The sequence below is a fragment of the Pelodiscus sinensis genome, unplaced genomic scaffold, assembly GCF_049634645.1.
Source record: "Pelodiscus sinensis isolate JC-2024 unplaced genomic scaffold, ASM4963464v1 ctg69, whole genome shotgun sequence".
NCBI lineage: Eukaryota > Metazoa > Chordata > Testudines > Trionychidae > Pelodiscus > Pelodiscus sinensis.
In genome coordinates, this window is record NW_027465915.1 from 567091 (window position 1) to 581841 (window position 14751).

At 49.6% G+C, this 14751-nt stretch overlaps 1 protein-coding gene across 3 annotated transcripts; it reads left to right on the plus strand.

Annotated features, from left to right (window-relative positions):
- The first annotated feature begins 387 nt into the window (after positions 1–387).
- On the plus strand, positions 388–14531 carry LOC102455608 (putative peptidyl-tRNA hydrolase 2). Of its 3 annotated transcripts, none has more exons than XM_075916666.1 (6): positions 427–588; positions 680–751; positions 1472–1543; positions 2322–2419; positions 7009–7123; positions 10030–14531. In XM_075916666.1, exons 1-6 carry the CDS (start codon positions 442–444, stop codon positions 10117–10119), a joined length of 594 nt encoding a protein of 197 aa, XP_075772781.1. In that variant the 5' UTR covers positions 427–441; the 3' UTR covers positions 10120–14531. The 3 variants fall into 3 exon arrangements, with proteins under 3 accessions (XP_075772783.1, XP_075772781.1, XP_075772782.1); XM_075916667.1 differs by lacking the exon at positions 680–751 and adding an exon at positions 4841–5083 and having other exon boundaries at positions 499–588; positions 2322–2415; XM_075916668.1 differs by lacking the exons at positions 680–751; positions 7009–7123 and having other exon boundaries at positions 388–588; positions 2322–2415.
- Positions 14532–14751: the final 220 nt, after the last annotated feature.

Genomic DNA, 14751 nt, shown 5'->3' on the forward strand with positions numbered 1-14751 from the left:
GCAGCAGGTGGGGGCGGGGTTACTGGGACGGGGGCGGGGCAGGAGGCTAGCAGCAGGTGGGGGCGGGGCGGGGGTTACTGGGACGGGGGGCAGGGCGGGGGGCTAGCAGCAGGTGGGGGCGGGGCGGGGGTTACTGGGACGGGGGCGGGGCAGGGGGCTAGCAGCAGGTGGGGGTGGGGCGGGGGTTACTGGGACGGGGGGCGGGGCAGGGGGCTAGCAGCAGGTGGGGGCGGGGCGGGGGTTACTGGGACGGGGGGCGGGGCAGGGAGCTAGCAGCAGGTGGGGGCGGGGCAGGGGTTACTGGGACGGGGGCGGGGTAGGGGGCTAGTAGCAGGTGGGGGCGGGGCCGGCAGGGGGCGCTGTTCCCAAGCGGGGGGTGCCCAGGACAGGCGTTAGCCCCGCCCCCCCAGCAGGGCGCGAGCCCAGGCGGCCGGAGCGGAGATGACGCAGCGGGGAAGTCACGTGGCGGCGAGGACCAATGGGGCTGGGCGGGCGCAGCCAATAGGCGAGCGGGCCGGGATGGAGGCGGACGCGGCGCTGTTGCGGGCGCTGCGCGAGCTGGGCCTGCCTGAGGCGGAGGCGCGACGGGTGAGGGCCCGCGGCGGGGGGGCGGGGCGACGCGACGCGACGCGGCGGGGGGGGGGTTGCGGCGCGCGCTTCACTCCGCTTTGCCCCCCAGGCCCTGGCGATGACGGGGAACGTGTCGGCCGAGGCGGCTGCGCAGCTCTACTTCAGCGGGCTGGAGGCGCAGGTGGGACGGGGCCCGGGGGGGGCCGGGGGAGGGCGAGCGCGGGGCCGGGGCCCGAGGGCCGGGGGGGCCGGGGCCCGAGGGCCGGGGGGGCCGGGGCCCGAGGGGGGGCGGGCACGGGCCTATTTGAAATCATGGGATGGTGGGCGGGCGGATCCCGCCCACCTTCTAAAAGCCCCTCCCCAGCCTTATGGGAGGGACACTGGACCCGTGTCCAACTGATTGCTTGGGCCAAATAATGACTAAAGGATCAAGAAGTGCGGCTAGAGGTTCAAAATAAGGGAGCCGGATGGGGACCCCGAACAGAGAACCCCGGACAGCGCCCACTGGCCGGCGCCCGAGGGGGGCGGGGCCGGGGGAGGGCGAGCGTGGGGCCGGCGCCCGAGGGGGGCGGGGCCGGGGGAGGGCGAGCGTGGGGCCGGCGCCCGAGGGGGGCGGGGCCGGGGGAGGGCGAGCGTGGGGCCGGCGCCCGAGGGGGGCGGGGCCGGGGGAGGGCGAGCGTGGGGCCGGGGCCCGAGGGGGGCCGGGGCCCAAGGGGGTGAGCTGGTATCCAGGGAGCCTGCCTGGGGACACACGGCCCCTCTCTGTGCCCCAGGGGAGCCGGCAGTGGGGAGCTAGTTTAACCCCCCAAGCGTGTCATCGCTGCCTCAGCTGCCACGTGCCGACCTGGCTAGCGGGTGTCTAACATCCCCGGCCGTGGCCCCGCCCCCGTTTCATTTCCAGGAGCAGGCAGGTGGCAGCGGCTACAAGATGGTGTTTGTGGTAAATGCAGAGCTCGCCATGAGCGCTGGGAAGGTAAGGGTTCAGCTGCAGCCTGGGCGGCGTTTGCTGGGGCGGTTTCCCTTTCTCTCTCCAATATCTGACCAGGGGTTGTGTTGTGGGGGGAGGGGAGGGTAAGCTTGTCTCCTCTCCCTCCCCTGGGACTGCTTCCTGCTGGAGGTTTTACCTGAATGTAGAGCACTTGTACTGCTAATATCCCCCGTGGGCTGGGGCTTAAGGGGCTTCCTTGAGCTACCAATGTTATGAAGTAGTCAATTCACTGATAAGCAAAAGCTTATTGGTTAATGCTATAGACGACATACATTCTCTCCTCCCTTCGCCTTGCTAGTACATTTTTTAGCAGGTTGGCCAGCAGCCCTGCCCAGTCCTGGCTTGCATCAGTTCTGGGACCTATCCCTGCTGTGGCTCTGCATTGCAAGTGTAGCAGGAGCTGGGCAGGCAGCCTGGCTCAGCTCTGGCTCATGCTGAGTCCAGGAGCTCAGATTGCTCCCTGGATAGGCTGCTGCCTCCCTACTCCCCCTGCTGCTGGGACAACAAGCAGCCAGTCCGCGAGGTGAGATGGGTTTAATACTGGCACCCCATGCTGCTGCCTCAGATACAGAGGCAGCAGCACAGAGTGGCCAGGAGCTCCTCAGAAGTGAGGCTGGAGTGCACTGGCTGCTGACCCCACCTGCGAGGTCTGTAGAATAGTTGAGTAACCAATAAGAGTGCATGAGGTGAATTGATCAGTCAGTTAACCTATGTTTAACAACCCTGCCTTGAGACTGTTTAGATGTCCTGTTTCCTCTTGCAGATAGCAGCCCAGGTTGGACATGCAGCTGTTGGCCTGTACCAGTTAATGCAGGAGCAAGCCGCAGGGAGGGAGCTGATCTGCCAGTGGGATGAATGTGGGTAAGATGGCAGTGTGTGCCTGACAGTCTAGTGGACTCAATGTTGTAAAATTCAGAGACCGAGTGGAGCACTCTGGCTCATGTGGGTCAGAGCTGCTTGTTGGGTGAAGGACTGAAATAACAGGTGCTCTTCTTAGAGTACTTACTCACGTCAGTTCCAGTCAGATGTGAGTGCACTGCACCTGGAAGAGTCCCCCCCCCCCCCCAAATAGCACCAGTTGGGTTGGCCTAGGTGCCCCCTGGAATTTCACCTTTGTGATGCTCAGTATACAGCAGGGGTCGGCCATCATTTTTTATGTGGGGCCACTCTAAGAATTTGGAAAGTGGTTGAAGACCGCACTCTTCCATGATATTCATGCAGGGTCTGGGATGGAGGTTGGGTGCAGAAAGCAGTTTGGGTGAAGGAGGCAGTTGTGACCTTGAGCACTGGACTGGAGTGGACGGGGTTGGATTGTGACCTGGGGCAGGGATTTCAGTTGAGCTAGGGCCGGGGACGACTGTGATCTGGGGCAGGAGATTGGTGCGCTGGATCTGGGAGCAGATATGGGTACAGATAGGGGGCAGAGGATTTGAGTGTCTGGAGTGAGGGGCAGAGAGTTGGGTAAGGGAGGAACTGGGATTCCAGAAGTAGTCTCTGCCTGGAGACTTGCCAGCCAACAGCAGTTCCTGAATCGGCCTCCCTGCCTGCCCTACCCCCACACAGGCTGCCGGTGTGTACTCTGGAGCCCTGGTGCTACATGGCTGCCTGTTACTGAAACAGGCAGCTCCTCTGGCAGAAACTAGCCAATTGGATTGGGCTGGGGGTGGGTGCAACTGCTAAAACTTCCCCCTTCCCTCCAGACTCACAATTTTTAAAGAAAAACGGCCCCACACCCATGTTTCTGAGCGGCGTGTGGGCGGGGCGAGGCAAGCAGCATCTGCGGGTTGGATCCTATTGTCCAGGCCTCATATAAAGCCCTACTAACCCACCATCCCTTCAGTTCTTTCTTACCACCTGTGGTGGGTAGCTAAAATTCTCCTACGTTTTGCTTAGCAAGCACAACTCCCTAGCTGTTTCTGTACTATTAATAGTTTTAGTTTATAAATAGTATAGTTAGACTGGATGTGTACCCTTTGGTCTCTTTCTCCTTGAGGGCCTTGTTGAGTCTCTACCGGATTCTGGGATTGGTTGAGTGCAGAGAGTGGTGCAGGACTTGATGGACCTTATGACACCACCTTCCCCTCCCAGAGGAGACTAGCTGCCTGCATCAATCTTGGTGGCACCCATGAGGTCACCAGTGTAGTTAAGAGCAAAACCAATACTGATGCTGTGCTTGTCTCCATTTCCCTGCCAGTAGTTGCCAGCACCAATGATGGAGCAGGCAGGCAGGCAAGGCAGTCGCACCAGTCCCTTAACCCAGATGCTGCTGTGTGGCACAGAGGAGCTCCATTCCTCTGTGGTTGTCTGATACCTAGTCCTTGAGTTGGAGGAGCAGGAGATGTAGGTCTCATCTAGGGATGTAAAAATATAACTCTTTAAATGGCTAATCAATAAGCATGAGCTTATTGGTTACTGTAAGGGTTACACTCAGGTTCCTGGTCCTGCTCCCGGGGAACTGGCTGCCAGCTGTCTCTGCTGGCTGTGTATCAGAGCCTGCAGCATGGGGCAACAGCTGGCTCCCTGGGACTGGGGTTGGAGGTGGGAGCCGGTGCACACTGAGCTGCTGCTTCTGTGCCAGCTGTGGTGCCAGCAGGAGGTATAAGTCGCATTGATGAGACTAGGGAAATTTCCGGCAGTTACAGGCTGCAGGCTCTGCAGTGTGAAGATTATACTTTGAGCATGCGATGTAGCTGGCTCCTCGGGAGTGGGGCTGGGATCCAGCTTCCAGTGTGTACTGGCTGCTGGCTTTGCTTCTGCGGGCTGGCTACTCTGTGTGCTTTGTGATATAAGCTTTTTACCGCAGGGCTTGCGACATGTAACTGCTGAGATGTTCAGCGCTTCCACAGTTAGTTATTAACTGCTTTTTAACATCCCTAGTCTCATCAGTACCCACAGGCCTTTCAGGACCCCTTGAGTCTTCAGTTAGCGTCACAGCCATTGCTCTCACTCCAGATTGTCTTTGGCAGTTTTGTCATCTTATGGTACCTCTGCCCAGTCCACTGCAATTCATCTAGCCCCAACAGGCCTGTTACCAGCACCAGGATCATCGGCATTGGCTCTGGTGGCATTATTGGTCCCCTCGGGGGCTGAGTGTGAGTGACCCACTTCCACCTTGGACATTGTCATCCTCCCTCTTGCCTGACAAGGCTGCAGGGAACCTCTATAGCCCTGGTCCTAGAGTGCAACTGGGTGCTCCAGCAACTGATGTGTACAGTTATGCAAAATCTGGGTCTGCAAACTATACCTGTATGTCTAACAGCTGGTCTTGTCTTGGGATCTCAGGGTCACCCTTGGAACTGCTGGCAACTTGTTCCTAACTCTGCCTCGTACAAGGTGGCGTTTTGGGTAGCGATAACCTCAGCCAGGAGGATGTCAGAGCTGAAGGCTCCAATACAGAGGCTTCTTATACAGTGTTCTAAAAGGACAAGGTGTAGCTCAGACCATACTCAACTTCCGTCTCAGGTTGACTGGCAATTTAACATGGACCTGGATATCTTCCTCCTTGAATTCTGTCCTAAACTGCACGTAAGCAGCAGGGGGCAAGAGGCTTCGTGCTCTGCATGCTGAGAGTGGATGTTTGCAGAGCGCTAGCCCTTTACATTGAAAGAACAAAACTTCTCAAAGTCCATTCAGCTGTTGGGCTGTGACAGATGAGATGACAGGCCTTCCAGTCTGTTAATGAATTTTGTGATGGATCATGTCCTGCGCCTGTGAGAGCTATAGCTTGGTAGGGGTGCTTGCCTTTCTGCTTGCAGCACATTCCACCAGGATACAGGCTTCTTCAGCAGTGTTCCCGGCCCCCCCAAACCTGAGGAAATTTGCAGAGTGGCAGCATGGTCCTCAGCCCTACTTTAATATCGTCTCAGGCTTGCTGAGTGATAGAATAATAACAATGTGGCCCTTGGCAGAGCAGTGCTCCAGTCAGTGTACATCTGAGCTCTGACACTGTCTCTGGATCTGTGGTTTGGGAGTCACCTGATTGAAGTTAACATGAATAAGCATGTGAAGGAAACAGTTATGAGAACATGAGTAACCATTCTGGAGATAAACAACAGTCTGGTAGCACTTTATAGACTAACAAAACATGTAGATGGGATCATGAGCTTTCATGGGAACAGCGATGTGTATGTTCTGAAGATGTGTATGTTCATGTCCATTCCAATACCTGCCCTCCTAGCTAGCAAGAAGGAAGTAAGGGGGTGGTGGATTGGCAGGGCTTTATATTGAGCCCCACAAGGCATGGCTCCCGGGGTGTCCAGGCCAACCTGATGGGTGTTGCTAGAAGATTTCCAGCTGCCATTATGTGTGCGCACATCTGATTGGAATGGACATGAACAACATCTCTTGAAGGCAGTGAGTAACTATATAGAAGATTAAACTTTCAGGGCATGAGTGACTTTTTTGCCGCAAGGTGCTGCATTCTCCTTGCTTGTGTCTCTGAATTGTCCTTTTTGCTAAATTAGCATTTGCTCTAAATGGTTCTTCAAGCAGTTGTTCAAAAGGTTAGAAATGGCTAAACAGATAAAGATGAGTAGACATGGGAAGGTTTTCGTTGTACAGGCAGTCCCCGAGTTACGTGGATCCGACTTACGTCAGATCCGCACTTACGAACGGGGCTTTTCTCACCCCGGAACTCGCGGGTGGCGGTACCACCCAGACGCGCAGTGGTCCTGCCACCGCGTCCTCCGGGGCGAGAAAAGCTGCTCCGGGTGTCCCTGGTCTGGTGTCCCTGGTCTGCTGGGGAGGTCCCCAGCAGACCAGGGACACCCGGAGCAAAGCCGCAGAGGTGCGGGACCCTGCCGCCTCTGCGGCTTTGCTCCGGGTCTCCCTGGTCTGCTGGGGGGGGAGCGCAGCTAGTGCGCGGCCCCCCCAGCAGACCAGGCTTTTGTTGTGGACGCCTGGGGTAGAGCAGCTGGGGTGCTGCCGGGTTGGTCCTGGAGGGACCTACCCGGCAGCGCCCCAGTTCTGTCCCAGGCTCCAGATTCAGCTGCTGTTGAAACTGATCAGTGGCTGATTCCAGGAAGCTGGGGGCAGAGCAACTCTGCCTCTGGCTTCCTGTAGTCAGCCCCTGGTCAGTTTCAGCAGCAGCGGCTGAATCTGGAGCCAGTTCCGAGTTACGTACAAATTCAACTTCAGAACAAACCTATAGTCCCTATCTTGTACGTAACCCGGGGACTGCCTGTACTGAATTGCTGAAAGGAGGGAGGAGTCTTTCTGATGTGGGTTTTTTGTGTCTCTTGCTGATAATTTCACTTAACAGATATTCTAGATTGATTTATCTGAAGCAAATGGTTTTGCTGTTGCTTGGTGAATGGGAGATGGGGCCCTCTAACTCCTTTGTTAGGCAGATTACTTGCTTAGCTTGTACATTGCTCCTCCAGACAAGGGCCTGTGATAAAGGTTGCTGGACAGTATGAGCTTTTCCTGATCATTTGCTTTTTCCTTTGTAGTGCAAAAAAGATTGTAGTTCAAGGATCAAATACTGCTCACCTGATGGATCTGCAAGCTTTGGCTTTGAGCCTGGAACTGCCAATGTACCTAGTGCAGGATGCAGGGAGGACACAGGTAATCAAACTAGCAAATGAGAGCATGTGTGTAATTCAATAAATTTGGCACTTTAAGAGGGCTAATATCCCAAAGCTTGCAAACAATTGTTTGCAAAACTGATTGGGAGGAAGAATTTAAAACTGTATGAAGAATTGGGAATCTTTTTACTAGAGGTCTTAAAACCCCCATAATTCAGCAATTATCTAAGAAGGATTCCTCATTTAAACAATTGACAGGTACTTCTATTGTATATGCGTCTTCGTTTCTGTTATTTCCACTCCAAGTCAAATGATGAAGTGGGTTTTACCCATGAAAGCTCATGATTTGATATATTTCCTCTAAGGTGCTACTGTACTACTTGTTTTTAAAGTTACAAACTAACACTATCTCTCTCAGATAATTTGAACTGTTCTAGTTAAAGGCTTTGAAAGAAGGTATAAAACTAAAACCAAAAAGCTAGAATGGGAAAGTAGACACTGATAGCAATGATAATATATTAGCAGTTATAAAATGAAGATATTGAAAAGGGAAGCCAAACCCTACAGCCTGTAAGGGCTAAGGACAATTTAAGGATACAATACTCCAGTTGGGGCCTAATTAACATGACCTTCAGTGGAAAATTTTCTCCTTGTGTTTTGCTTAAGAATCCTGCTAAGATTTGCTAGAATTATAGTTTTTTGTGGCAGTTACACCCTTCACTCGTGTAGCTTGAGATGGCAACAGTTTTATGCAAAGAAGCATAAATAATCAATAAATACTTATATTTGGAAAGCAGCTGGATGACTTCCCATCCTAAAATGGTGATAGAAAACCTACTACTCTGACAGTAACTAAATAGGCTGTTAAAAAAGCAACTGCAAAATTAAATTCTCACATACAGGTTTGTAGTGGATATCTTGCACCAAAGAGTTGGTGGAAGAACTGAACCATTGATGCTCATTTGTTAACTAGAGACATTAAAATGCATGTAATTAAATAATCATGTAACCACTGAAATACTGGCTGCTGCCCTGCATTGCTGCTTCTGTATCCGAGGCACCAGCAAGAGTTGGCAGGTGGCTTCCTGGGATCTCCCCATGCTTATCTGGAGCTTGTGTGTAACCATGAACATTAACCAATGAGCCCAGGCTTATCGGTTAACCATGTACACAGTTACTTTCGTATCCCTAGTTTTAACAAATATTGGAATGCTCTGGAAGTTCTAGAAGATTGGCACTGTTCTTCTCTCCTCCAGTATGGTAGAGGTGATACAGAAACTGACTGGTTAGCTCAGGGGTGGCCAATCATTTTTGACTGGGGGTCACTTCAGAAATTTTTGAAGTGACCCTGAGCTGCCCTGGAAGGGGCGGGGTCAGGGCATGTCCATGCTTCCCCACCCACAGACCCTGATTGGTCCGGGGGAGGGGGTGAGGAGCGTGCCAAGTCTTTGCCCTCTCCCCAGAGAGAACCACCAGCTGTTTTCAACAGCTGGTGGTTTCCTCTAGGTACCCATGCCCCTGGCAGTGGGAGAAAACTTTGTGCGCTCCCACCAGGTCACCCAGGGCCTGGGGAGGAGGAGCATGTGAAGTGTCTCATTCCCTGCCCCCGCCCTACAAGGGAACACTGCAGTTAGTCGGCTGCCAGCTGAGGAGCAGCTGGTGGTTGATTTCAAGTGCTGAACCCCTTGCAGGGTGGGAGGAGACGTTGCGTGCTCCCCTCCTGCCCCCAAGGCCTGATGTGAAGGGGGGAGTGGCAGGGCCTCCATAGGCTGATCAACTCACTTGGCGGGCCGGATCCAGCCCACGGAGGCCATTTTATCCAGCCCTAGGTTAGCCTGACACTGCTCCCATGTGAAATAATGGAACCGCTGATCTGGGTTGCAGTCAGTAGAGAATTTAAGGGTAGTTTTTGTAGAAAATGGGTCATATCAGACAAATATAAATTGTGAGGTTATCAACCAAGCGTATAAGAGAATTAACACTATGTGCATTTCTGTAAATCTGATACCTTACTTCATGAAAGTCTGATTTTAAAAAAAATGCAAAATCATGAAGGGCATAATAACCAGATTAAAAACTGATTAACTGAAATATCACATGAATTTTAAAGAATTTGGGTGTTTCAGGAATGTGTTCCAGGGCTAGTGCTATGCAATACCTTTACCAGTGATTTAGAAGAAAATATGAAATTATTGTTGGTTAATTTTGCAGATCAGTCAGTTTGGTGACTATAATAAGGACTGCTCCAGAGCAGAGCAAGCTGGAGTGTGGGGTAACCTGGATCCACTGGGGGGTGGGGGAGGAGTGTGTGTGTCTGAATGAATGTGCCAAACACATGGTCATTGGCCTAGGATGCAGGAATGTAGGTCCTATTTGTAGGCTGAGGGACTGTCCTGGAAATCATGAACACTGAGAGTGACCTAGGGATCGGGTGGAAATCAGCTGAATGAGGTCCCGTGCGATGTTGTGGTTCTTGAATGATGTACAAGTACGGAAGTGCTATTAACTTTATATGTCGCATTGATGAGACTAGCGGAAGGTTATGTACATTTCTGGTGCCAACATTCTAAAAAAGAAAGGGTTCCAAGAAGACCTTAGGAATAGTTTGAGTGCTTCAGTTGTATACTCTCCAGACTAAGAAGCTAAATCTGTTCAGTTGATCCAGTAAGTTGAGGTGAGTTGATCAATGTATAAGTACATACAAAGATTTCTGATAGTAGAGGACTTGCCAGAAAAAGGCATGACACGATCTTATGGCTGGAAACTGAAGCTAGACCATTCAGATTAGAATGGTGCAAATTCTTGATGATGATGATTAATCATTGGGATAACTTCCATAAGAATGTGGTGGTCTCTTTTCACTCTGAAGTCCTTAAGTCAAAACTGAATATCTACCATCCTTTAAATTGCTATTGACACAATTGCATGCTTATTTCTCTGTTATAGGTTCCAGCTGGGTCATACACAGTCCTTGCCATTATTGGAGAAGAAGAAATGGTGAATCAGGTGACCGGGAATCTGAGGCTGTTGAACTGAGAGCAGCAACAATGCCTAATCATTTATGCTGTCCTGGATTACATGCTATGGAATTGGCAAGCAATGTGTATGCAATTTGGAGAAAGAAGTACCTGTTAACAGCATCTCAGGCCCTTCAGTGAGTCGTGGAAAACACCAGATAGCTGCTCTCCTTTCTGGCAGCTGGAGCTGCAAGAGGCATGGTGATGGGATGAGGAGGCAGGCACTCTTCCTGCCTCTTGAAGGCGTCTGTCTCGCTAGACCAGGACTGTCAGAGTATTGCTCCTCTACTACAGGTGGATTAGAGAGATTGCTGCACAGTTCAGTCTCTAGCTTCTCCTAGAAATTGTCTGGAAGAACAAGGCTAGCATTTTTTTTAAAAACGTATTTATGAACAAGATGAAGTTTTGACAGATACCTTGCCTTTCCTTGACATCTGTGTGGTGAGCTTGTGGCTTTGTTCATTCCCACTGTCAATACACTCTGAAATTTTAGTCTTATTGAAATCGAGGCCATGTGCACTGCTATGCTGAGAACGTGGGTTTTTTTTATTTTTGTAGACGGATGTGTATGTCATGCCTAACACATGGGGTTTCAAATATTGTATGATTAAATGGATAAGAGCATTCCCAGTTATTTTCGGTAGGCTTATGGGCTTTAGGTAGATCTGAAGGGAGAATAAACCCTCTTGAGAGCTAGGAAGAAATTTCCTCAATGGGTAGTTATTGAATAGTTGCTTGCTACAGGAATTTCTTACACTTGTGGGCAGTCCCAGAGACTGTAGGGCATAGGCTATAGGATTAAATAGATCTTTGGCTTGGGAGTTCCTATCCTCCTAAAGCCTGTTCTGGTAATAAACTGAATAATGGCAGTGGTGCAGGTTTGATTGTATTACAAAACGCACTGTTGAAATAATTACTTGGCATGATTGAAAGTAGTCTTTCAATTAGGATTTATATTTCACATTCAGGAGGGGAGGGGGATAACTCCCTACTTCAAACAACCTCACTTGGGGTCTTGGTTGTGGTTTTGTAGCACATGTGCTTAGATGGAATTTCTAGGGAACTTCATTTAAACCAGTTGGAAGAGACTAGCTCTGGGTGCTTGGGTAACAGTGGCTTTTAGTTGTGTAGGCTTGACAGATTGTCTGATAGATACTGGCCCATGGCAGCAGCTTCCAGGTATACATGTGTGTCTATTCTTTTCACCTAGAACACCTCCATGCCAAGTGCACCTTTCATTCGGTAAGGTGCAGAGGCAGCAGCATGGGAGGGAGGGGGAGCATTTATAGTCATGAAGGTTAACCAGTGAGCCCAGAGTCCTCCGTTAACCATTTACACTTTCATACCCTTCGTGTCCATGTTCCAGACTAGAATAGATCACACAAGCTGTTAAGGGATTAGCCACGTTTGTGGGTGTATCAGACACACAGAAACTGGCTGATATCAGGAATGACTTTTAATGCAAACACTGGTGTTAAGCACGCAGGCTAGGTCTAGAATGCGGCTTTTTTTGCCCTTTTTTTTTTCAGAAGAGGCTTTTCCGCTATTGGCCCCATCTAGATGTGGTATACAGGGCTCCCCAAAAGCGCACGTTTGCTCTTGTGCGGGGGGGAGGGGGGAGATCAAAATGCGTTCTTTGGACACGGTTTTTATAGGCTACCTCGTAGCCCCAATTAACAAGTAATAAGTAATGTTTGTTGTTTATAGTGCGTAGCAGTTACCTAACTGCTATCTGTTTTCTGATTTGTGTCTTAATTTAAGGAGGGAAGATGGAAGGTTTGTGAATGAGAACTGATGGGTGTCCTTTGAAGAAGATATTTCCTCTATAAGAATAGGAGGCACCTTACAGAGCAGTGGAATAGCATTATTCTCTTCTATTCTAGTTCTGCCAGTTTCTCCCTGTTTGCTCACTATCTTTAGAAATAGAGGCTGTCTGTATGCCTTGATTTACTGAGTAATGCTGCAGAATAACTATACAACTTACATTGCACCAGTAGCCAGAGGCTCCCAGGGCAGAGCTGGAGCCTCATTTAAACGGGGTATGGTACAAACCTGACCTGATCCCTGTCCCACAGAGGCATTTCCTTTTTGTTGTACTGTTCTGAATTTGACTGTTAAAATTTGGTTTTGTCTTCAGAAAGAGCATACGCTATCCCACAGCTACTTTGTTTCTTCCAGTTCCCTTCTTCCCCCCCCAAAAAAGGGGAGTACGGTTCCTATAGTTGCCTGGCTTAGTCAGCATTCACTTTTGTGTCTGACCTAGGTAATGCAGGAAATGCTGTTGTGGATTCTCCACCTGGTTTGGCTGAGACTCTGGGAAAAGGAGAGAGAACTTCCTAGTTCAGTGTGGTCCTGAAGTAACTGCATGTTGAATGATTTGAATGAGTGCCTGTTTTGAACATACCTGATTAAAAAATGGTGCTACTGAACACTCTTGAATGCTTGCCTTCTGATAGCAGCAAATGGGTTTAGCTGTTCTTAAAAGGTGAGCACAGCTATCAGGTGTCTGACAGTGGTTACATCATCTGTTTTGGAAGAATCTCCCATGAGATACTGAAAGATCTTCATAGTCTCCTTAGTGCTCTTACAAACTTAGGACTAGGGGGAGGGATAGCTCAGTGGTTTGAGCATTGGCCTGCTAACCCAGGGCTGTGAGTTCAATCCTTGTGGTGGCCATTTAGGGATCTGGGGCAAATCTGTCAGGGATGGTACTTGATTCTGCTGTGAGGGCAGGGGACTGGACTCAATGACTTCTCAAGGTCTGTTCCAGCTCTGAGATGCTATATCTCCATATATTATATTATAGGTAAAACCAGGAGGATGTGGTCCATGGCAGTTTAGATTGGGGACGTGAAAAGTCAATTCAATAGGTAACCATATAGCCACTGAATCTTATTTAGGCTTTATGCTGCAGATCCCACAGTGAAATCTCCCTGGGAGCAGGGCTCCTGAGAAAAAGGCTTCCTTGCTGCAGCGTAACCACCTCCCCAGGAGCTGGCTGAATGTAATTGGAATGCATCAGCTTAATGGTTAAATAGTCAGTTATGCTCTAACATCCCTAGTCTACCAAACTGCATATCCTTCCAGAATAGTAATAGAGATGTAGCCATGTTAGTCTGGTCTTGCTGAAACAAACGACTGGACTATGCAGCACTTTAAAGATTAACAAGATGGTTTATTAGGTGATGAGCTTTCATGGGCCAGACCCACTTCCTCAGATCAAATTGTGGAAGAAAATTGGCATGACCATATATACCAAAGGGATACAATTTAAAAAAAGTGAACACAAAACTCTCAAATCTGATTTTTAGATCAGAGGGGGGTGCACACATATTCCTGTTCATCCAGAAATATAATTTATGCCATCGTGTGCCAACAGTGTCCATCTACTAGGTATATTGGACAAAATTCTCAGGCACTTCGCCAAAGAATTAATGCCCACAAATCAGACATCAGACAGTTTCACAAAGAAAAAACAGTTTCTTGTCATTTCAACCAGACTGGGCATTGTACCTAACAACATGTATTTTACTTCAAAGAGACTTTAACACCAGACAACAAAGGGAAAACTCAGAACTGTCATTCATGCTTAAATTTGACACTTTACGAATGGGCCTTAAACAAAGATGCTAACTACCTTATCCATTACGAAGATAACTTCCCCAATTATCCCCCCTAATATCATTCTCAGACACTAACCTCCTCCCTCCCCCCTTCTAAAATCTGATTTGTCAATTTTATGTGTTTACTTTTTTTAATTGTATCCCTTTGGTCATGCCAATTTTCTTCCACAATTTGTTCTCAAGAAGTGGGTCTGGCCCACAAAAGCTCACCACCTAATAAACCATTTTGTCAGTCTTTAAAGTGCTACATAACAGAGTGTGTGAGTTCCACATGACATCACGTGCTTAGGAAACCTTCCAACTTCCAGGATTTCCCTCTCTTTTGAGAGATCACTGTACTGGGGAGATGGCACTCACCTGGCTCCTGCTGCTTTAGGTGGCGTTCTGCCTTCTCTGCTGCTTAGGCCAGGGAGGTTAGTAATTTGAAGAAAAGCAGTAGTAATCTGGTGGGAACCTCTTCGCTACAGTAGCTTTGCTAAAGAGGTAGGTTGGTGAATACATTGGAGATGTGTCCTGTGGGCCAGGTGTGTGTGTTTGGATAGCACTTGAAAGGGTCAGGGGAGAGCAGGGCAGCAGCATCTTGGCTACATAGGAAAATGAGGTACTTGCTGCAAATGGAGACCAGGATCTCATGGGAGAGTGCTGGCCATGAACAGACTCAGTGGGAATTCTAGGGCAAAGCTGACTGAATCTGAATTAAAGAACACCTTAAACCTGTTGTAATACAGAGGATCGCAATAAGAAGCTACTTTCTGCTCTCCAGTCACATGTGCTGTATATGCTCAAAATGAATTCTTTCTAATCAGTATATACGTTGTCCTCAGTGTGTAGATACTGCATTTCCTCCACAAGATGGCTCTCCATTGTGCTTCTGACCAGACTCAGGAAAACTGCATCAATTTTGTGTTCTCCAGACCCTGCCAGAGTATGGGAGGAGTTAAGCTGCTGTATTGTCTGATTTGAAATGAATCAGGTTTGGGGTTTTAACTTCTGTTGTCCTCACAGGAATAGACAAAAAAAATTAGCGT

Excerpts from the sequence above, each read along its gene's own strand:
- LOC102455608 (XM_075916666.1), top strand. The coding sequence starts at position 442 with ATGACGCAGCGGGGAAGTCACGTGGCGGCGAGGACCAATGGGGCTGGG. Across the intron at positions 2,420-7,008 it reads TGCCAGTGGGATGAATGTGG|TGCAAAAAAGATTGTAGTTC; the intron begins GTAAGATGGCAG and ends TTTCCTTTGTAG. Across the intron at positions 7,124-10,029 it reads AGGATGCAGGGAGGACACAG|GTTCCAGCTGGGTCATACAC; the intron begins GTAATCAAACTA and ends TCTCTGTTATAG.